Source organism: Lepidochelys kempii, chromosome 2 (assembly GCF_965140265.1).
Source record: "Lepidochelys kempii isolate rLepKem1 chromosome 2, rLepKem1.hap2, whole genome shotgun sequence".
Taxonomy (NCBI): Eukaryota; Metazoa; Chordata; order Testudines; family Cheloniidae; genus Lepidochelys; species Lepidochelys kempii.
The window spans coordinates 74,293,575-74,316,915 of record NC_133257.1 but is presented as its reverse complement, the minus strand read 5'-3'; the positions used below and the strand labels follow the sequence as shown (position 1 = coordinate 74,316,915).

The following is a 23,341-nucleotide window of genomic DNA, read 5'->3' as shown; positions in this document are numbered from 1 at the left end:
TTCTCTACCACAATGTACTGAATGGAAGAAATCATTTACAAAGCATTTTACAAACAAACTTACCTAAACTCCGTATACAGATTCCATCATCTACCACCTACTTGGCAGAAATGTGCCAGCTGCTTAGCAGTATTCAGCAATACCACCCAACAGTTTAGGAACAGCAAGTGAAAAATACTGTATCCAATATAAACTACACTGTGAATTTTTTTGGGACAGTCCCAGGATATAATCCTTTTGGCTAGAAGCAGGCAGGAGGATTAATATGATAAAAGGCATCTCCTTAAAAATCACTTCCTAGAACTGTATTTTGCAATATATCCCATTGTCTTGGAAATGCAACAACTCATGGAAAGCCTGGTTCTCCAGAGCTGTGGTTGTAGCAAAATGATTCATATTACTTAGATAAAAGAGCAGACTGCGTCCAGGGACAGAAGCTTGGCTCAGCAACTTGGCTGACCAGGCATCTCAGAGCAAGTAACATTTTGGAGAACAGGGACTTCAGGCAAATTTGAAAAGATTTGGTCTAACTTTTTAAAAATGTTTGATTAATCCCTAGTGGATGGAAACAGAGATGTCATTCTTCTTTCTCCTCCCTACCCCCACTTCCTTTCTTCCCTTTCCCTCCCTTTTCGTTCTTTTATCTTTTCTATTCTTCCCTTATTTGTTTCGGGGGAGGGAATCAAAATATAAACAAAAAACCCTACATTGTGAAGTTTATGGAGGCAAAGGGAAATTATTGGACTTGGAATTTGGTCAGGAGACAAGTGTTAACACCCTTAGGTCTTGCAGAAGGTACCATGTTATCTCAGTTTGATGTCTCATCCAGAAGGTAGTATAGTGCTCTCTAGTACCATGCTGGGACACTGGTTAAATACTGACTCAGAGGGAACAGAATCATCCACAAAATGATGGATACCACTTACTGCAGTATCTTTCTGGAGGTCTCTCAAATAAGTATGATCTTTCTTAGTTTTTAAGGATCACAGCACAAGGTGGTACGGAAGAGATTTCATGCTTACTTTTCAACTGCTCATTATAAAGAATGTTGTCATTCATTCTGGTAGAGTAACTAGCACAATAATTTTTAACTTTATGAAATAGTTATAATAATTTTTGTCCTTATTGTACTGACACTGTTCATTTACAGATTGTACTTGCTCCTGGAGAGACAAATAAGACTGTTTGTTCATTCTGACTGTAGTTACTCCCAAGGCTCTTAATAGAGGGCAGCTATCAAGATCAGCAGATATAAATTGATATATGCAGTTTAACTCTCCATCTGGCTTCCTTTGAAAGACATAAGTTCAGTTCCAGAACATCTTGAACAACTCTCAATACATACATTTGAAGATCTGGTAGGATCTCCAATTGCGTGCTTTTTATATTGTACTCCTGCTCAATTAAGGCAAAGGACAATGGGACAAATTTTACTTTTTTCTGCTCCTAGGTATGGTTGATCATTAAAATGACTAAACAATCATTAAAATAAACAGAAAATTAGCTATATTAATATTAGGAATTGACTATCTTCATGGGAGATTCATGTGACCAGCCCTGCCTGATGTTAGCATGGATTTCGAAGAGCACCACGCATCCCACTATGAGGCTGGTCTCTGCTCCCTCACCCTTCTTGCCTTTGTGCTTGCACATGCTCTCGGACAGACCTCCTTCCTCTATATAAGATGTCAGTAGGGACAAACACTAGCACAATCATGGAGGCTCTGGACACAGCAGATTCAAAACCTGCCTCCACAAGTTTTTCTTTACCATCTTGGTGGGAGTTTGGGGCATGGAACCTCCTCTCCAGCAATGAGGAACTGTCCAGGGGCAGGAGCCCATGACTGACTAAGAGGGGTCCAGATCAGACTAACAGCAGCTGCAGCTCATTGGAGAGTGCTAGCAACAGAGAGCAGTAGCATGGGTTTACTGTAGTAACATGGGCTTAATGTAACTGAGTTAATGAATTACATAACAAAATTAGCCAGCTACAATAATGAGTAAGAAGCTCCTTTCCCTTCTCATTTACCTTCTCAGAGTTTTCAGGCCTCTCTCCAGAAAGCATCACGACTTTCCTAGCTTTTTCTTCCTCCATTTTTTCAAGACATCTTGGATCTTTGCTAAGGGCACTGGCCAAAATATGGTAAGTGGTACCCAACAGAAGGTTTTGGTTGCGGAAGGCCACTATGTTTTTACTCAGGTAGTCAGTTTTGCTCTCATCTGTTCAAATTCAGAAATAAAGTTGGTAATTTGGCAGTAAAATGGATTCCCATTACAAACAGGAAGAGAATCCATAGCATAGGTTCTGCATCAATGGAGTCTGAATAGATAACATTATTACCCAGTAAAGAGATGGTTTTCAACACAGTGAGCATTTGTTCAGGACTATTCTGGCTCTGACTGCGACTATGGCTAAAGCGGCAATAGCTGTGATTCCATCTCAAGAGCCAGTCTTCTCTGGTTTTAGACTCTCTGTGCAGATCCTTCAGAAGCTTCATGGCAACTGAGAAGCTGTTCTACATTAACAGATCAAAATGGGAATTTTCAATAATGCATTAGAAGAAGGGGAAATAAAAAACTACTGTTTGCAGCAAATGAAGAGATCCAGGGATATTGCAAGCGCCTTTACAGGATTCACAACGTGTAACAGGAAAGGTCCTGGGAATTCCAGCAAAGTGTGAGGGGCACCACTGCCTTTTGGGCTGGGTGTGAAAAACAGGCTTACACTAATGGAAGTATTTGATAAAAATATAAAAAAATACACAAACAATCTAGCTCCAGTCATTTTTAACTCAAATCCTACTTAAAATACAGAGGTCAACATGTCAACTTTTTCCACCTTGATAGTCTGGTCCCTAAATTAGGTCTCTACATCTATCTTTAGACCCATTAACAAGTGGTTTGACTTTCAGGGGTACTGAGTACCCATTACTCCCACTGATCTCAATGGAGACTTTGGGTATTCAGCACCTCTGAGCAACAGGTCACTTAGGGTTAGATTCAGAAAGGGATTTAGGTGCCTACCTTCCACTTTTGGTGCTTAAATCCCAAGATCAGACACCACTAGTATTAAAACTCCCACAGCTCAGCTGCTGCTGAATCCTGTAGATTTTTAACTCACTTGGTGCGTAATTTTTTGCAGAACAAGTTACCTAGGCACCTATGTTTCTGCCTCTGTGTATCTGAGCCTCTGCTCCATTCTAGACATCTGGACACCTAAGTCCCAATGTGATGCACAGGCTGGGGAAACACAGCTGTTCCTCCACCTAACTTGCACGCTGGGCCTGAGCTGGTAAGCAGGTAAGCTTGCCTGCTGGACCTGGCCCCACAGGTAAGCTCACACAAAACAGACAATGGGACTTAGCTCAGTCCTTACGATACTCATGTGGAACATGGAAAACCCCAGTTCAAGGGATCAGCAAGTGAGGGCCCCAATCACTAGGTATGGAATATTCTGATGTGGCCCTCCCTCAGTCTGTCCTGTAGAAGCAGTTCCATTGTGGATAAACAATTAAACAGTCATTAGTCCGGAGCGAGAGAGAGCCTGGTGGTTTGAAAACTCACTCAGAATGTGGGAGGCCCAGGATCCCTGCTCTAATGACTAATTATTTTTTCCAGAGAGGAAAAGCTTCAAAAGGAAAGACTGAGAGAGTCCCATATAACAATATCCCATAGCCCAATGGTTAGGGCACTTGCCTGAGAGGTGGTGGCAGATCCCTGTTCAGATCCTTTACCTTACTAGAGCAGAAGATAGAAATATAAATACATGAAATTAAAAAACTTTAAAATGTGATACATTATGCTACTTACACATGCCCCCCACAGGCCCACAACTATAACATTTCTGATGCTTTATTTATTTGTTCTGGAAAGTACCAGGAACATCTGGTGAACGAAAAGAGCCTTTGGGCACATTTCCTGAAATTGCACATTTTAGAAAAGTTGTTAATTAACAGCTGCCATCTACAATTCTGTAGAAAAAGAACCAGGCTTCCCCAGGCATTCAAGAACATACTATGGGGGGAAATCCCTGCATTGGCAGCAGCATGACATGGACAACCTAATCTGTCTTTTCCAGTTCTAATAGCTATGGTTTTCCAATGAATCAAGCACTACCAGACAGTGCAGAGTCACCTGTTTCCTGGCACTCTCTATCATCTTCATTTTCATGTTAAATTTGCAGCTTCTAATCATTGAATGAATGTCTTCTTCCTGCATATCTGCCTCCATTTTGTCACCAACATCTCCCCTTCCATCCACCTCCATACTATCATCAGCCTGGATGTTAGGCAGTTTCTCCTGAATTTTTCCAAGAAAGAAACACCTGCACAATGGTGAAAGGAAATATAAGACATTAACATACAGTGAGAAGCACACAGGTGATTTTAATCCTTCCTCTCCTTGATCTATATTCAATGCTACAAAATTTCCCACTGGTAAATATGGCTAAGCAGCTTCAATCACTGACTGATGTCACTATTATTTGTGATTTTGATCCTCTTCAGTCAGGAGTAGGCATATTCAACTAATAGAATTAATAGTTACAAACAGGGTGTAATGAATACCCCTCTGTCTTGAAATGGTGTTCCTTACAAATATTTCATTTTTTAATCCTGGCTATGGGGTTAGGTTTTTATTGGAGACTATGGAGTTTAGGTGCTAGAAAATGTCCATTATTACCTTTTTCTAGAATACTACCCCAAATGTACGAAGACAAACCTATAGCCCTTTCTCTAATGACAGCATAATTGTAAGGAACATGTATACCGGCTTATAAAATATAAATGCCAGCTAGAGCTGACTGAAACTTGGGATTTCCAGTTCATGGAAAATTTCAGTATTTCAAAGGGCAGTGGTGAAGCTGACAAGAATCATGTCAATTTCAGTCAGCAGCTGCCAGGATTCCCAGGATCCAAGGCAGTCCCACTATGTTCACAGCCCTGACACTGGGGGCCGCAGAGCTTCCAGACATCTAGGCCTGCTGGCTCCAAGTCTTTCAAGTGGGTGGGTCCTGGGAGCCAGTTGATCTGGGAGCAGTCTGCATGGTAGGGCTGCCCAAAGCCATGGACCCTAGAAGCCCAGGCTCCCCAGCAGCCTGCCATGAAACCAAGCAGAGTTCCGGTGGAAACCTGCCTGTGATTCAATTAAAGTTTATCAAACCAGAGATGCTTCTGTGACACACTTCAGGTTCAATAAATCGGCATTTCCCAATGAAACTCTATTTCACAGGAAAAATCCTTACCAGCTCTAGCACGAGCCTATATTTCATGTCAAACTCTGACTCAACTGCAAACCTTATTTAGGTTTGCACAAGTGACCTTTCAGATTTTTATTACAGTAGTGCCCTGAGACTCCAGTCACCATCAAGGGACCCACTGAGATATCCTTACTCACAGTGACTATTACCTTACTCTATAAGTAGGCCCATGAACTTCAATGGGACTGCTTACTATGTAAACTGTTACTCACTGGGAGTCTGGGTAGCAGTCTGGCTCTGCACTAGGTGCTGTGTAAACACCATAGAAATACGGTCCCTGTCCCAAGGAACCTTATAACCTAATTTAAGAGAAGACACAAGTAGGTATCTTAAAAGCCCACAGCAAGCTTTCGGCAGTTTGTCAACTCTCCAAAGCTTGTAAGTTTTGGGGCTTTCCCAAAGGATAAAGTATGAAATGTGTTTTGGTTCACCTCTAACCTAAGTAAGCTCCTATGCACAGGAGGTTTTGGCTCCTGGCTGAACGAACACTGCCAAGCCTGCTGAGACTCCATAATCAGCAAATTTTAAGGAGCTTATTTGGCTCAGAGAGAGGTAATGATGAAGACTGAGGAAAGGAGAGTGATCTGAAGTTGCATTGAGAGAAAGGAGAGGATGTGGAGAAATATTATGGGGAGGAGAAAGAAATTAAAAGGTTAGAGAAAGCATCTGAGCCTCTTGAGAGCTTGCCTAAATAAAGTCTCTCAAGGGTCAGCCATTTCAGGTAACTGTTGCACAGCAGAAGTTTTGGTTATAGTAATAGTTAAAGACAGTCACATAAATACCTGAAGAACATGGTGATGACTGGGGTTGGGTTCTTTGTATAAAACCTTGTTAAAACTTCTAGCTGTTTAAAGACATCTGGTAATTGAGAGCCCATTATTGTGACTTTTACTCACGCTGAGGGGCACTTAGTGAGTAGTCCCATTGTGATAAATGTGACTATTCACCCATCTACTCCTCAACATATGTAAGGATTGAAAAATTGGGCCAAGGATGGATGGATGGCAAAATCTTAATTTATAATCCTTATTTCTTTATCGTGTACCTAGCTATTGATGGATGACAAACAATTTTAAGCTTTAGCCTATTGATCTAATCTGCTAACTACACTATTTATATGAAAACATCCTCTTATCCACCTATGCACCCAGTCTGCCCTTTGCTCCTCTCCATATCTTAGTAATATGAAAACAATTTGTTCCATCTGAAAGGCAAGACACAATAGTACTTAGAAATCACGGAGTGCTGGATTCCAACCAAAAATTTCTACAATCAACATGAGAAATATAGCAAGCTTAACTATCACGTAGAATCATAGTTAACAGACAAGTATCTCATCTTACCGGTTTGTAATAATGTCATCCCAGATGTTCATGGGGTCCATTTTATCATCTGGATATCTGCTTGTCCAAATTCTGAGAAGTCTCTTAAGGGAAGCTTGAGAAGCTAAGCTGCCTAAAATCAATTAAAAATACTTTAAGAAAAGGCTGCATGGAGGTAATGTGAAAATGTAGGGGGTCAAACCATAATGTTTAGAATGAGAAAAGCACAGACTGACACAGCAGCAGCCAGCAGTTACTATAATGAAACTCACTCCAATTTCCTGACTCCTATTAAATGAATCATTGTCTGGTGTTTATTATACTATTTTCTAGGCACTGCTGTATCTCAACTACTAGAGAGTAAAGAAACTAAAAGGAGCAATAATTATCACTGAAAAAGAATGACAGTTATCAGTATTCCTCATAGGAGTATAGTGGAATACAAAGGTACAATTGTTAACTAGAGTTTTGTACTAAGCTGATAAGATGTAAATAACTTTATATTTTATGCCTAAAATGGCAGATATTAATGGAACACATGATCTGTCTATGCTGTTCACTACTATCTGGCGGATGTAATTGCAGAGCCATTGTCCATTATCTTTGAAAACTCATGGCAATCGGGGGATGTCCCAGATGACTGGAAAAAGGCTAATGTAGTGCCCATCTTTTAAAAAGGGAAGGAGGAGGATCTGGGGAACTACAGGTCAATCAGCCTCACCTCAGGCCCTGGAAAAATCATGGAGCAGGTCCTCAAGGAATCAATTCTGAAGCACTTAGAGGAAAGGAAAGTGATCAGGAACAGTCAGTATGGATTCATCAAGGGCAAGTCATGCCTGACTAATTTAGTTGCCTTCCTTGATGAGTTAACTGGCTCTGTGGATGAGTGGAAAGCAGTGGATGTGTTATTCCTTGACTTCACCAAACTTTTGATACAGTCTCCCACAGTATTCTTCCCAGCAAGTTAAAGAAGTATGGGCTGGATGAATGCACTATAAGGTGGACAGAAAGCTGGCTAAATTGTTGGGCTCAACGGGTAGTGATCAATGGCTCCATGTCTAGTTGGCAGCTGGTATCAAGCGGAGTGCTCCAAGGGTCGGTCCTGGGGCCGGTTTTGTTCAATATCTTCATTAATGATCTGGAGGATGGCGTGGATTGCACCCTCAGCAAGTTTGCAGATGACAGTAAACTAGGAGGAGTGGTAGATACGCGGGAGGGTAGGGATAGGATACATAGGGACCTAAACAAATTAGAGGATTGGGCCAAAAGATAAGGATCAACAAGGACAAGTGCAGAGTCCTGCACTTAGGACAGAAGAATCCCATGCACTGCTACAGACTAGGGACCAAATGGCTAGGCAGCAGTTCTGCAGAAAAGGACCTAGAGGTTACAGTGGAAGAGAAGCTGAATATGAGTCAACAGTGTGCCCTTGTTGCTAAGAAGGCTAATGGCCTTCTGAGCTGTATAAGTAGGGGCACTGCCAGCAGATGAAGGGATGTGTTTGTTCCCCTCTATTCGACAATGAGGAGGCCTCATCTGGAGTACTGTGTCCAGTTTTGGGCCCCACACTACAAGAAGGATGTGGAAAAACTAGAAAGCGTCCAGCAGAGGGCAACAAAAGTGATTACGGAACTGGAACACATGACTTATGAAGAGAGGCTGAGGGAACTGGGATTGTTTAGTCTGCGGAAAAGAATGAGGGAGGATTTGGTAGCTGCTTTCAACTACCTGAAAGGGGGTTCCAAAGAGGATGGATCTAGACTGTTCTCAGTGGTACCAGATGACAGAACAATGAGTAATGGTCTCAAGTTGCAGTGGGGGAAGTTTAGGTTGGATATTAGGAAAAAAATTTCACTAGGAGGGTGGTAAAGCACTGGAATGGTTTACCTGGGGAGGCGGTGGAATCTTCTTCCTTTGAGGTTTTTAAGGTCAGGCTTGACAAAGCCCTGGCTGGGATGATTCAGTTGGGGATTGGTCCTGCTTTGAGCAGGGGGTTCAACTAGATGACCTCCTGAGGTCCCTTCCAACCCTAATATTCTATGATCTATCAAACTAGTCTAAAACTAATCATGTGTAATTTTAAAGAGATAATTGGTATTTTAAATCATCATGCAAGGATTTTATGGCAAGGGCTAGAAACATAAAACATAACATAGCTGATGACCCTTTTTAAAAGTATCTTCACTGTATCAGACACAGATTCAGAGTCTTTTGACATGTGAAAATAACTACACTCACTCTTTCCAAAAATAAAAAGCTCATTGCCACAATGTATATACACAAAATAAGCGAAAAATACTGTGGGGAAAAATATCTTACTTGGTTTGCTTATAAAATTGATGAATTCCTGTATTTCTGTTAAAGCTTGGACAGACTGCAGCTTTGTTAGTCGACTTCGGTGTAACAGATTATCAATACTGGAATAGTTCTAGGAGAGGGAAAATGATTTTTAAGTGATTTCTTATCATGTTTTTATTTAAAGCCCTGTAGAGCAGATAAATAACCGATCCTTCTATGTGCTATGCTCAACTAGATTGTGATTCATATCATCCTTAGAAAAGATGCATAAAACCAACCAGTATCAGTTTACACTAGTTAGAGGTTTTCAGAATGACACATCAGTGAACTAGGCTGAATAAACTCAGTGTGATATAGTGGGGGGGAGGAGGAGACAGAATGAATAAACTGAAAGGAGCAAGACACCCCCAAAATGGGGGGGGGGGGGCAATGTTGCACTGGATGGCTGTTTCCATTTCTTCAGTTCCTGAGGTGAAATCCTGACCCTAGGGAAGTCAACGGAAGTTTTGCCATTCACTTCAAGGGGGTCAAGATTCCATCCTTTATATTTTTATCTTGAAGGACTGTTCCAGTAGCAGCAAGGGCTGCACTTGACATGACTTCCTACAGAGAATCACAGCAGACATGTCAGCAGCTTTGTTACCTGCATGAAGGCCTGCATGCCACTGCTTATGTAATATCTGGCTCTGTCAAAGTCATCCTGCAAGATGTAGAGAAGACTCAGCTCTTGGCTGTAATACATTTCTATAAGGGCTTTCCTCTGTTCTATCTTCATAGCCTCATCAATGAAGGTCAGCAAGGACTGGTCATTGCCCCCATGGAGCAGTAACTTCAACTTACTCCGTATTATATATGGCAGATAGGTTTCCTACAGAGGAAAAAAGTAAAGTCTCTTTACTCCTGGGGCAGGATACTGAATAATCACTTCTGCCATCTGTTGCTGGTGATGTAGAACCGTATGCAAGACATATAGGGGCCTGGTTCCATCTGCTACAGGCCTAAAGATTTTCAAATTAGGAAAAGACTAACATATTTCACCAAATGTAATTATATTTTTCAGTGTACCTTAACCTTTTTCAGACTGACTCCCATCAACCAACAAGTCACATAGCGCCCTCTTCCGGTGGGCTCATGCAGTTGCACAGGTACTGGCGCTTTGCATTTCTTATCAACTTCAAGATAAATTCTGTTTGACCACCCAAATACAGGAGGAGGAGAAAAATAAATGACAGCAACATGAAGAGGACAATGTGACAAGGCTGGAGCCATTTTCTCAGTCATGGGACTAAAGGGCAACTTGAGACGCAACAGAACAGCAAAAAATATTTACTTTAATTACTGTTGACTGTACTTTTTTATAAGAAAACTCATCTAAGTTGTGCAAAATACCTTTGTGATCAAGTCATTTTACCTCTATCCCTAATCAAGGCACCGCAGTAATGGCCCCTGTACAAATGCAATCAGTGTGATATCAAATCTAATCTAGCAATGATTTCACAAACCTGATAAAATGGATCACTCCAAGTTTTGTTTAGGTCTGGAGGTTGTCCGCTATCAATATTAACAGTGGAACAATACTCCAGTAACTTCCACTCTGTCAGATGGTTGTAGCATTCAAGAGATGCAAGTTCCCAGAAATCCTTTTCTGCGTCAGTAGGCTCACCATCCGACCAGTCTTGTTTAGAGAAAGCCTAGAAAAGGAATGTCAGATAAAAAAAACAAGTAGGGTCTTAGTGGCAACATTATGATCTTTTTACTATTCTAGCTGAACACGTTCAGGAAAACCTATAATGTTTTCACTGTTGCATGACAATATTTTATTCCTTTATCAGCATTTGTGTTTAATCAACAAATAGGACCAAAGAAAATGTTCCAAAGAATTCTTCAAAATTTAAGCCAGTCACACCTTTAACATATAAAACTCAATTCAGATGAGAGCTTCAGTCAACCTGCATTTGTAAAGAGCTGCATTTTTCCACCTTTCATTTAGACACAAACATTCTGTAGGTAAATCATTTCCACAGATTTTTTTATCTATTATCAACTGGTGAACACAAATAGAACTTACCTGTGCAGATCATAGGCACTTAATTTGCACTCTTTAATGCTCTTTTGTATTTATTGAAATTATATTGATTTATGCCTGTAAAGTTGTGTGACACTAATGGAGATAACTTGAAAATTAGGCTCAATAAGCACTGTCTGTTATGAACTGTTATTTATATTGCATTTGGCCAAGTATCTTTTATTGTTCTTGAATTATATAATGAAGTGAACTAAATAAAAGAACGTTTAAAGCAACATGCTGTCTCAGAATTATTATTTTGATGGAAGTAAAAAAAGGGTCTTAAAAAAAAATCTGAGAGGAAATAAACCATAAACCATGTAATTTTTTACCTCATCATATTGTTTAGCTGCTTCAGCATAATCACTTTTTGCCTCTGCTAACAGTGCATTCTGGGTAATTTCCTTAGTTCCAATCTTTCCACTGAAAATACCACGAAGAACATCATAATCTCCAACAGATCGATAAAGCCTAGTAAAGTTAAGACAAAAAAATATTATTTGAAAAAGAACAGCTTTCTATTCAAGTGCAAAGTATCCAGGTACAAAGTGCTTCAGTATTACAACTGATACATGTTAGATAGTCTATGTAAACTGACAACTCTATAACTGCCTGGCTGCACAGAATGCATCACTGATAAATGGATATTATTCTTCTATCAGATTATGAATTTATACTGGATTGTGTAAATTCCACTCTGGTCAAAAAATGCTTAAAGAATGCTGCACACACTACTCCGAAAGAGTACAGCATTTAACTGGACTGGAAACCAAGCTGTTGAATCTGTACCAGAGAATGTGTTGGAACAGATTTATGACATGGGAGTAGCCCTGCCTGAAAGGTCAATAATTAGCTCAGAAGTATTAAAAATATACCTCCGATGAAAATCAAGACTTACATATGACTAGAACTCTTGGCTGCTTTAATTTGAACTAATTAATTTCTGCCCAAACAAGCACTTACTTAGCAAGTTCAATCCATCTGATTACATCTGGAGAGAGCTCTGCCCTTCCACGCATTCGTTTGGACAGTGGTTCTTCTGCAGAAGAAAGACGAGTTAGAGCCTGTTCAAGAAGCAGGATGCCCACGGGTTGCTGTAAACTGGCTAAGCAGCTAGTGCTCACAGTGGCCGAGTCGAGGTCTAGCAGCTCTCTGTGCTGGTAACTCACTTCCTGTAAAACAAAGACATGGGCTGTTTATAAAGCCTATTTCCAATACTTACAGGCCCACTGAGAACATCTTTTGGTTTTATTTTCCTAAAGTGAAAGGAAGCTTGGATGGAGGCCATTGCATCATGAAGAGAGTTCCCAGCTGTGGTGCAGTTTTCCTTAAGTAGCAACAGTTTGGCTGACATGAGTAACCAATCCACTTAGGGTGACCAGATGTCCCGATTTTATAGGGACAGTCCCAATTTTTGGGGATTTTTTTTTTTATATAGGCACCTATTACCCCCAGCCCCGTCCCAATTTTTTACACTTGCTATCTGGTCACCCTAAATCCACTTTTCTCCCACTCATGCACCATCAGACTGAATTAAACTCTGCAGCATGAAAACAAAATTGAAAATGAATGGAGAATGAGAAATTTCTTATCTGATAATTTTCTTTACATGAGCAATTTCTTTCCGAGTCCATTATTCATGGACCAACGCGCCCTACCCGAGGAATTCAGAGGTGGTCCATTGTTGTTGCTCCAGGGTCCAGGACTAAGCTCCGCCCCTTAGCTCAGGCCACCAGAGCAGTTCTTCCACAGCTGTAGAAACACTCCAGCAACCAATTATTAGCATTAAGACAACCTCATTTACCGGACTCCCAGTGTGGGTTGAATTCCGAGAAGCCGCTAACAGAAAGGAAAATCATCAGATAAGGAATTTCTCATTCTGTTGCACAGTTTCTCTCCTCTTTCGCTATTCATGGAAAGTAGCAAGTAGTGACTCCCAGAAGCAGGAAGGGAAACAATAAGCAGTTTAATTATTACAGTAGGCTAATAGGCAGGAATAGAAATTCTTCCATATATAAACCAAGAGCTTTATAAACTAAGTAGCAACCTCCAACCAAAGGAGAAATGGAAATTTCCTTTGCAAATCTTCCTCAGGTGAGGTTCCTTCCCCCCACAGCATGCCAGCTGGTGCAAGAATTTTACATGTTGCCTGCAAGCAACTTTGAGACCCTAAGACCTTGGCATTTTGGATAGAATGAAATGAACAGGCTACAATTGGTGTATGTATGCCATGTGCTTGAGACATATGTTTAGAGCTCTAGGAATGCCCATTTATGCCACAATCTTCCAAGGATTAGAACAAAACAATGGGAGAACTATTTCCCAGGAACTGTGGAAAGAGAAATTTACCTTGGACAGAAAGGTTTCTGGAGCTCTAAAAGTAACCTTTTCCTTATGACAAAGGCAGCATGGTTCTTGTACGGATATGGGAACTAATTCCAAAATCTTCCTTTTGGAGGTAATGGTGACTAAAAATGCCAGCCACAGGCTTGTCTAATCCATCTTTCTAATTAAATTTGGCAGAGATACTCAGAGGAACCGATGTGCCTGTCTACAAAATGCTGCTGTGGCTGGTACCCACGTTTCTAAAGGTGCTTGGTTGTAGGACTTGGTTGTAGAGTCCTGGAGAAACTCTAGTGTATCTGAGATTACCAGAATTTTGGGATTAATATTTGTATCTAGAGATCAGACTCCTTTGTGCTGGGTACTGCACAAACGAAGAAGCAGTCCCTGCCCCAAAGAGCACCAGAAATGTAAATCTGACCAGACCAGTGAATGAAATATTCTGACTGTTACAGTTTGGTTTCCAGACAGAACTCTGGAATCCATGCTGAAAACTGAACTTCTCTTCCAACACCCAGGCTGTTAACTGTAGGTATTCCTGTAGGAGTCCCGGTTTCAACGGATCATGTGTTTTCTGCATGTACAAGGTGGGGTCCTTGGTTATCTAGCAAGTCCAGTGTGCCTTCTGGGCCAGTGGAGGACTAGCAAGAGGACCACAACTCTCCTTTTTCTTTTCTGTATCCTTTACGTGAACTGTCTTGAAAGGCAGCAGATTCTGCTCTACCCAGGACATTATTTCCATTGCCAAGGAGAAGCTTTCACTCTGGTTACTCCCTAATTATGGAAGGGATATAAACACTCATGCCTCAATCATAAGCCAACCTCTAACAGGAATTAGCAGGATACTTTCTCTGCAAGTACCACAATTTCCTACTAAATGGTTTCTTGCACCTTCCTCTGATGCAGTCGGTGTTGGCCACTATCATAAAAAGGATATTGGATTGCATGGACAACAGAATGACTCCCCTAGAGTCCATATTTGCACGTTTTGCTTTTTTAATTTTTTAAATATACACCCTAATAGAGACGTCAAAATGAACTGAAATGTTGTTCTGTATATTGTATATGCAGAATCTCATTTATATTTGTCTTCCTAGTATGCTTGATTCCACAGTGAGTATGCAAGGGTCTAGAGTGAAAGCTAGGTTTGCTTTCAGCATGATGTTTGCACTATTACTGTCCTGCTGGTAATAGCTTATTATTACTATTACCAGCAGGAGAGTGAATTTGTGTGTGGGGGGGTGGAGGGTGAGAAAACCTGGATTTGTGCTGGAAATGGCCCAACTTGATGATCACTTTAGATAAGCTATTCCCTGCAGGACAGTGGGGTTGGAGGAAGTATTGTTTCATATTCTCTGTGTGTATATAAAGTCTGCTGCAGTTTCCACGGTATGCATCCGATGAAGTGAGCTGTAGCTCACGAAAGCTCATGCTCAAATAAATTGGTTAGTCTCTAAGGTGCCACAAGTCCTCCTTTTCTTTTTGCGAATACAGACTAACACGGCTGTTACTCTGAAACCTGGAAATAGCTGGTTACTGATGACCCCTTAGGAAATACTGATGCCATGAAGTTTTGGATTCCTGCAAATCTTTACCCTACGGCAAAATTACAGCCAAAGCCATATCTATTTTGATCTCTGGGTAGGAACTCTGCATTTGGATCCAAAGTTCCCCTTCATTATAAAAAACTGGTGGCTATGAATCCTTTCCAACAGCTGTTAATTTATGATTGGGTCTGTTTCTCTTGATAGGGTGCTGTAGAGGTTTATTTTTATTTTGTTTTGTGCTGCATGTGTGGTATTTCTTCCCCTGGCTGTATACAGCAGAAAGATAGAACACTATTTATCCTGGCATGGGAACCCCAAAACAGAGGAGGGCTAGTGGTACACATACCTCAATTGTGGAAGTAGCCTGTTAAAAGTTCCTGGGAGCCTGAAGGCTGGCACCCAAGTAATTACTGTAGGAGCAACCTAGTACCACTCAGCGCTTTACTCAGTAGATCAGGATAATTCTGAACATTCTGTAATCCCATGAAGGTGCACCTTTGCGGAGAGTGGAATACTCATGTGCCTCCATTTGTGTCATCAACTGCCTCAAGTGCTCCTAAGACTTTAGTGTGGAGCCAGCTTGTGGAGCGGGGAGGGGTAGAGAGCAAGACCCTTCCCACCTTTCACAGTCTGAGCCCCTTTCCCTGGCAGAGCAAGGGTCCTTGGGCTAAAAGCTACGAGAGAACCTCTATGAAGGAGAGAAACCCCAGCAAACGCTCCCTCAGGGGGAGAAGACAAAGGAGAAAGGGTTTAACCCCTGATTTTCAAACTCACTTGTTCATAATATTAATTACCGTCTTAAGAAGATATCGCTTGCACTTTTGCTTTTTTGGAAGTCACTGGGTTTTTCAGGATTTACCCATGAGTATAATGAAAATCCTCTGATTCACAGTGGGAGAAAGAGGAGCTGCGTAGGAGCTCTGCCTTTTTCCCCCAGAGAGGAGGGAACCCACATCTGGGTGTGGGGACTCTGGATCTTCTCTGGATATTTTCCCCTTCGGTGCCTGTTTATTGTGGTACCTACTCCATGAGCTGTCCAGAGAGCTTCCTCATTAGGCTCTCTCTCCAAAACCTCAGAAGGTCATGATCAGTCTTTTCTGCACTGGAGTCATGGCTCCTTGGGGCAGGATGGGGACCCGACATGCTGGTCAGACTCTGACCTCTGTGCCTTAGCAGTGCAAGGGTCAGCTGGCTGGTCACAGGCATCGGATAATTCATCTTCTGTAGAGCCCATACGTGATGTCTCACATAGGGAACATCACTTAGATTTAAGCCAGGTGTTTGCAGGATAGCTCTGGATAGTTTAAAAAAAAAAATGATCAGGAGAATCTGAACTACCAAATTGTTCCAGAGGCAGAAGATCTGGTGGCCTGAGCTGAAGACTGGAGCTTAGTCCTGGAGTCTCCAGCAACAATAATCCACCTCCAAATTCCACCGGTGAGGGGCATTATCCAATGAGGAGAGAAGCTGTGCAACAGAAATAGGTCATTACTCCATGTGCATATTTCAGCTGAGGCACCTGGCCTGCCATTTGTATGTTGGGCATTATATAAAAATACAACAGAAGTGATAGAGAGATAAGTGGCCAGAACTACACTGATAACCAGCACTCTCTTCATAAGGCAGACAGAGTGACTACAGATATTATGATAACTTCCATCTCGTTTGCAGCACGTCCTTCCTCCTATTAATTTAATGCTCATGCACTCTTTAAACAACAATAGGTTAAGGATCTATTAAATGGTGCATTTCTATTATAAGCCCAGGGCTGGATTAACCATGAAGACTTGGATCGTTCAGGTACAGGCCCTGAGCCTAAGTCTTGTCCAGCTTTAGCAGACCAGAACCTGAAGCTAAACACATTTAACTGTGCTTGTCCAGCTCTGCTTGCTTTTTAGCAGAGTGATACAGTTTTGATGGATCTTTGTTCCCATTTAACCTTAATCCACAGCAGGGCACAGCATTACTGGCTGCTTCAAATTACATCTAGCTGAAACACAATATTCAAGTTTTTTTAAGTCTAAATGCACATTAAAAAATAAAACTAAAACAGTAGAGAAGTCTAAAAGCCATTTTTTAGCTTAAAATTTAAAAAAAAAATGCCTTAACCAAACTTCAACAACTATACAAGTAACTGTCTTACAAACACAGATTTTCCAGTTATGGCCACCAGGGAAAGCAGCACTGGAATTTAGAGTGGTGATAAATGCTTTATTCATGCAACACTGAAAACTCTCCAACTTCTAAACAAAATACACTATTGGAAACTGTGGCCAAAAAATTTACTTATGAAGGCAACTAATGTGATTCTTTATGGCAGCCATCTAGAGGTTGTATAATATGATTTCAAGTTAATGGATTGACTATAGAACGCTGCCCAGTGTCACATGTCAATTACATTCATCCTCTCTGGAGGAGCAAAGAGAAGGTTACTCACTTTGTGCAGCATCCGAGGTGCTTCAAGATGGTTGTCCCTGTGGGTGCTCCACTTTAGGTGCCTTGACACCCTGCGCTTGTAACTGGAGGTTTGTCGTGGCAGTGTGGTTGGGCTGCGCACGCACTGTAGCCATCTCGCGCCACATCAAGCGTTTACATGGCAGTGCGCAGCCAACTATCCTCCTGTTTTCTCTCTGCCTCAGAGAATTGGCCTGAAACGCCGAAGTCGAGGGGAGGGGGAAGGGTAGTGGAGCACGCACAGGGACACCCATCTAGACGAACCTCAGTGACTGCACAAGACGAGTAACCTTGTCTTCTTCTCTGAGGAATGCCCCCAGGGCTGCTCCACCTTAGGTGACTGTTGAGCAGTGCCCCTCAGTGGAGGGGAGGGGCTTTGGGGTTGGTCTGTCAACAGCAGATAACACCATAAGTCCAAAGTGAGCATCTGATGCTAACAGTTGTACTAAAGCATAGTGTTTAGTGAAAGTATGGACTGATGCCCAGGTAGCTGCTTTGAAAATGTCAGTGATAGGCTACAGATGCTACCAGCGCTCTGCTGGTGTGTGCACGAACTCCCAGTGGAGATTGTAGGTTGTTTTGGTAGCACAAATGGATATATCCAGATATCCATTTGGACAGTCTCCGTTTTGAAATGGTTTGACCCATTGAGCATTCTGTTATGGAAACAAATAGTCTAGGTGATTTTCTAAATGTTTTTGTTCTTTCAAATGTAGAAATCTAATGTTCTGTGAACATCCAGCATGTGGAGTGAGACCTCCCTTCCGTCCGCATGTGGCTTTGGAAAAAATACAGATAAGTAAATGGATTGATTTAAATGAAAGGAGAGGCGACCTTGCGTACGAACTTTGGATGTGGTCGCAGGATTACTTTATCTTTAAAGAATGTTGTATAAGGTGGGTGTGCCATTAGGGCACCTAATTCTCCCACTCGTCTTGCGGACGTGATGGCAATGAGGAAGGTCACCTTCATGGATAAGGGCAACAAAGAATAAGTTCCAAGGATAACAAGGTGGGGGGACGACTGTGGTACGATCTGTTTTTTTTGTGCTGCACCAGGTGCAAAATCGTTTCCACTTATGGATACAGGGTCTTTCTTGTGCTTAGTCTCCGACTGTTCAGTAAAAAATGGCTACTCACCTTCTCATAACTGTTGTTCTTCGAGATGTGTTGCTGATATCGATTCCAATTAGGTGTGCGTGCGTTGCATGCACAGTCATTGGAAAGTTTTTCCCCTAGCAGCACCCGTCGGGTTGGCAGTGGAGCCCCCTGGAGTGGTGCCTTCATGGCGCCCAATATAAGAACCTGCCAACCCAGCGCTGCCTCAGTTCCTTCTTGCCGGATACTCCAACAGAGGGAAAGGCAGATAGGATATGAGCAACACATCTCAAAGAACAACGGTTATGAGAAGGGGAGTACCCATTTTTTCTTCTTCGAGTGATTGTTCATATCGATTCAATTAGATGACTCCCAAGCCTTACAAAGGCAGTGGGGTCAGAGTTACGGAATCTCGGATTGAAGCACCGTTCTGCCGAAGACTGCATCATCTCTGGCATGCTGGACGATGGCGTAACGAGAGGTGAACATATGTATGGAGGACAAAGTTGCTGCTCTGAAAATTTTTTGCACTGGGACCTGGGCCAGGGATGCCACCGATGAGGCCTATGCCCTTGTGGAGTGTGCTGTAAATGCTGAAGCTGGTGTCTTGGCCAGCTCGCAACACAGATATAGGACGTGATCCAGGAAGACATTATTTGAGATGAGACCAGTAATGCAAGGAGTGCAGCCTACGCTCACACTACTGGTATGCAGTTTTGGATTAAAAAAAAAAAACAGGCAGGAATATGACTTTGCTGGTATGGAAATGAAACAACACTTTAGGTAGAAAAGCCGGGGGAGGTCTCAGCTGCATCTTGTCTTTGTGGAAAACGGTATAAGGTGGGTCCGAGGTAAGGGTCTTCAATTCAGACACTCTTCTTGCTAATGTAATAGGCACTAGGAAGGCTACCTTCCACAACAGGTAGAGGAGGGAGCAAGTCACCAGTGGCTCTAATAGGGGCCCCATTAATTTGGAGAGGACCAAATTAAGGTCCCATGCAGGAACAGGCTGTCTAATCTGGGGATGTAGCTGGTCCAGGCCCTTGAGAAACTGGCCAACCATGGAAATGGCGAAAACAGAGTGTCCCAAGACTCCGGGGTGGAAAGCTGAGATATCCACTAGGTGTACCTTTATGGACGACACTGCCAGGCCTTGCTGTTTCAGGTGCAGGAGGTACTCCAGAATAAGAGGTAACGTAGCCTGAAGTAGGCGGATATGACAACTCCTTGCAGTAGTGGTCAGGTACTTCCTCAGGCCTCAAATGATGCTAGCCATGGCAGGTGGCACCACTGTACCGCTCAGTGTCGAGACCTTTTTCGGTTCTATGGGTGCCGAGTTGGAAGGTTTCACTTTAGTACGTGAAACTCCATTAGACCATGCCCGCATAGGGTCTTTAGCTTGTCAGGAACTCTCGGTGCCGTTGGTCCTCGGGCAGATCCTTCATCAGGAAATTGCTTTCTTTTGGTCAACTCTCAATGCAGGAATGTCTGCGACTGTTTTTTGGAACCTGTCTAAGAACAGGCTCTTTGACAGCTGTTGTTGGAGCAGAGCCCCTATCACAGGCTGCTGCTGGTGACCGTTGACCAGGACGTGGGGTCGAAGGCTGGCCTGAGGGATTTCTCCATCATGAGGAACTTCAGTTGGAGATCCCTGGTTTTTCTGGTCCTGGCCGTCAGTTTTCTGCAATGTAGGCACTTTTGAGTAACGTGTGTCTTGCTGAGGCAGCGGACACACTGAGCATGGCCGTCAGAGACCAGTATGAAGAGCGTACAAGTTAGGCAGTGTTTAAAACCAGGTGAGCCTGGCATGCCTGAATCGGTCTCAGAGGAAAAACAAGGGTAAACCCTGTTTGAGGCTAAGGCTCAAGGCTTAGCCTGTTTGAGGCTAAGGCTGCACGCACCACCATGTAACCACTCAGAGCGGCACGAGGCAGCTACCACAAATCTACTACCACAAATCTCTCATTACAAGTGCAGGGCATCAAGACACCTAAAGTGAAGCACCCACATTCTCGAAGAAGAATGTCACGTTTCCTACCTAATTTTTGGCAGGAAGGCCTTGGGATGAGAGATAAAGCCAAGGCCAGGCTTAGAATGTTAGGGAACATAACTATTCCACTGAATGCATCCAATGAAGTGAGTTGCAGCTCACGAAAGCTTATGCTCAAATAAATTTGTTAGTCTCTAAGGCGCCACAAGTACTCCTTTTCTTTTTGCGAAAACAGACTAACACGGCTGCTACTCTGAAACCTAAATATTTCAAACCAGACATCTAAAAAAAATTAAGCCATTCTCATGAATAATTTTAAATTGTTTTCACTTCCAACCCCACATTTATGCAGCAGCTGGTGGAAATACCAGGTGACTTCTCTGAGCTCCATTCCTGTGCTTTTTATTAAGTTTAAAGGTGAAAAAGTAACAGCAGAAGCAGAATCTCACAATTTAGTTGCTGTGTATCTTCATCTTACTTTTATTTTTCCATAATTTTCTGAAATTTCATACAGTGAGCTGCCAAAATACAACAACAATATTGATAGAGGAGAACAGGCAGGGAGCACAGTTCAATGCAAGTAACAATAAAATACTGAGCTTGGGAACCAGCAAAAAAAAAAGAGTCAAGAGGGAATACATGATGAATAGAAAGCCATAGTGAGATGCTGGCCTGGAAAGCACAGAATAATTCTCAAAGCATTCAACTTTATGTGCAGCTGCAGAGAGGAAAGTAAACAGGAAGCTGTAATTTTTCATATGTTCAAATATTAAGTGCTAGGAAGTGAGGTTATCACAGTTTAGAAAACTGGGTTGACACTAGACATGATTTGCAGAACAGCAGCGTTTCACCGTAATAAGAATGACACCTGCTGCCACAGATTAGGTTTTTCAAATTTTTGTGCTAGAGAGTTGAAGCTAAACTAATTGCCTTTCTAAAGGCATGTTATTTTGTAGTGACTTCAGAGTTTCATAAATTACAAATGGATTGATCAAAATTAACTCAAATGAGAAGAGATGTTAACCTATAGCGAGGTTTGTATATGAGAAGTGTTTAATTATTACTGTGATTACTTGGATAACCATAAATTTTACTAGACTCTTTGAAAATTAACATAAAACTGGAGCTGACATGCTATTAAAAATTGTGTGTTGGTGATATGGAAACACATCAAAGAGGATGCAAAGGAGAAAAGGTCGAAGATCAGTGTCAATGGGAACAACTTTCCCTTCAGTAGGAAGCTGTCTGCATTACATTGGTAATTATTGTAAGGCAATAAACTGAAGACATTGGCAAGCAATGAATAAGAGTTGCTGGAAAAAAACAAATGCTATCAATGTCTGCGAGCCTTACACCTCAAAGTATTTCTTAATGCAGCATTTCGGAAAATGTGAAGTGCATGCCCCTGACCGAGTCTGAAAGATCAGCTGGGATGCCCAGACTTCTCAATTATTCTCTGAACTTTTATTTAAAAACAAGTATCTCTGTTGTGGTTGCAGAAAAAACCCCTTCAAAATGTGACCTCAATGTACCAGATGTAGCAATGCATGCCTGAATTTGCAGAGAGCCTGAAACAGTAGCTCTGAGGTGTGATCCACCCTATTTACCTCAGTGGGTGCTACTTCAAATTGCCAAGTGATGATACTTTAATGCCATCACTATTATTTTCAGCTGCTCATCAAATTATGTAAGAAAGGAAAGGAAGTATAGCATTATGAAGATCTATACCAGCACTTCCCAATGTCTCCTCTGGCGTACATGTGAGAAACTAGTCAGGCAGAGTGAAGAAAATGTTTACATTAAAATGGACAGGTCTTTAATTAACATGTGGTGGTGCTATAGAGCAACTGGTTTCATCTTCCTGAATAGGGACTTAGCTTTCAACATTTTGGGAAATGCTGCCTTAAGGCATTCTGGCCTAAGTCACATATCTGGTATCTATTGTTTAGTACACATGGAACACAAAACTGTAGGAAGGATTTGCTATGTCACATCATTCTCACTTTTACAGAACAGTTATTTTGCCATCTTCATTCACTGTTTGCCTCCATTTATATCCCATCTCTTTCTTTGGCTTAACCCTCTAATAGGATTAAAATGCTCTTCCTGGAATTAGTTGTGACACCATAATTAATCAGTGTTAGGGTAGACAAAGACGACACACCACACAGAAAGTTTTACCTGGATGCAGGCTATGAATGGTGGGAAGTAAGACACGGTCATGCTGAGGAAGCGGTTGAAGTTTTGCAGCAGCTCTTGGGTGATGCAGTTTTTCTCAGAAGGATTCTTAAATTTGTTAATTTCTTTCAAAATTCCAGTAAACAAACAGCTGAAGAGCTGCTTGGCCAACGCTGGATCTCTCTGTAAATTACCAATGCAGCCATAGTACAAGTGACTAAGACAATGTAACTCAGAATGCTAAAAAGAAGGTCCTCATTGCATGCCAAGTACAGTGTATTACAGACAAAGTGGCCCAAATTTGAAGCATCGAGACTTTTGAAAGAATGGGGGGGGGGGGGCACCAGTCAGAGGAGACCACTAGTTTTCTTCACCTATATTAGATATTTTGAGGAAGATCTACGTAATACAGCATCTTTTAAATGACTCACTCAAAACATTTGTGAAGTGTGACCCTGTACTTTTACTGTATGAAATAAGGAGTTTTCTATTAAACCTGTTCAGTGAGTGTGTATACCATTGTCTATAGGAGGGACTGAGGGCTCAGAATGTATCCTATTCTTCATATCCCACCCAGCCATGCCATTTGAAAGGACTAGGAGAGGTAGTAATTACGTCCAGGTGTTCTTCCCAATCTCCCCTAAAAACCTTGCTACTTGGGAGCAGAGAGCCAACACCCTCCCAAAGACATAAGAGACAGGACAAGGGATCAGCTGGCGCAAAAGACAGAATAGGAAGTCATCCATGTGTGAGGATGGAGCAAAGAGATAGCGATGAACAGTATCAGCCC

General features: G+C 41.9%; 1 protein-coding gene across 1 annotated transcript in view; it reads right to left on the bottom strand.

Moving 5' to 3' along the window:
• The window catches only part of PRKDC (protein kinase, DNA-activated, catalytic subunit), a 154,490-nt gene that overhangs the window by 23,945 nt on the left and 107,204 nt on the right, over positions 1 to 23,341 (bottom strand). The window contains exons 62-71 of the mRNA XM_073331241.1: positions 22,555 to 22,734; positions 11,906 to 12,114; positions 11,275 to 11,413; positions 10,380 to 10,568; positions 9,521 to 9,745; positions 8,899 to 9,007; positions 6,601 to 6,712; positions 4,135 to 4,324; positions 2,342 to 2,516; positions 2,030 to 2,220 (exon numbers count right to left, since the gene is read on the bottom strand). Coding sequence (XP_073187342.1) covers positions 2,030 to 2,220; positions 2,342 to 2,516; positions 4,135 to 4,324; positions 6,601 to 6,712; positions 8,899 to 9,007; positions 9,521 to 9,745; positions 10,380 to 10,568; positions 11,275 to 11,413; positions 11,906 to 12,114; positions 22,555 to 22,734 — 1,719 coding nt within the window. The remainder of the gene's footprint in view (positions 1 to 2,029; positions 2,221 to 2,341; positions 2,517 to 4,134; positions 4,325 to 6,600; positions 6,713 to 8,898; positions 9,008 to 9,520; positions 9,746 to 10,379; positions 10,569 to 11,274; positions 11,414 to 11,905; positions 12,115 to 22,554; positions 22,735 to 23,341) is intronic.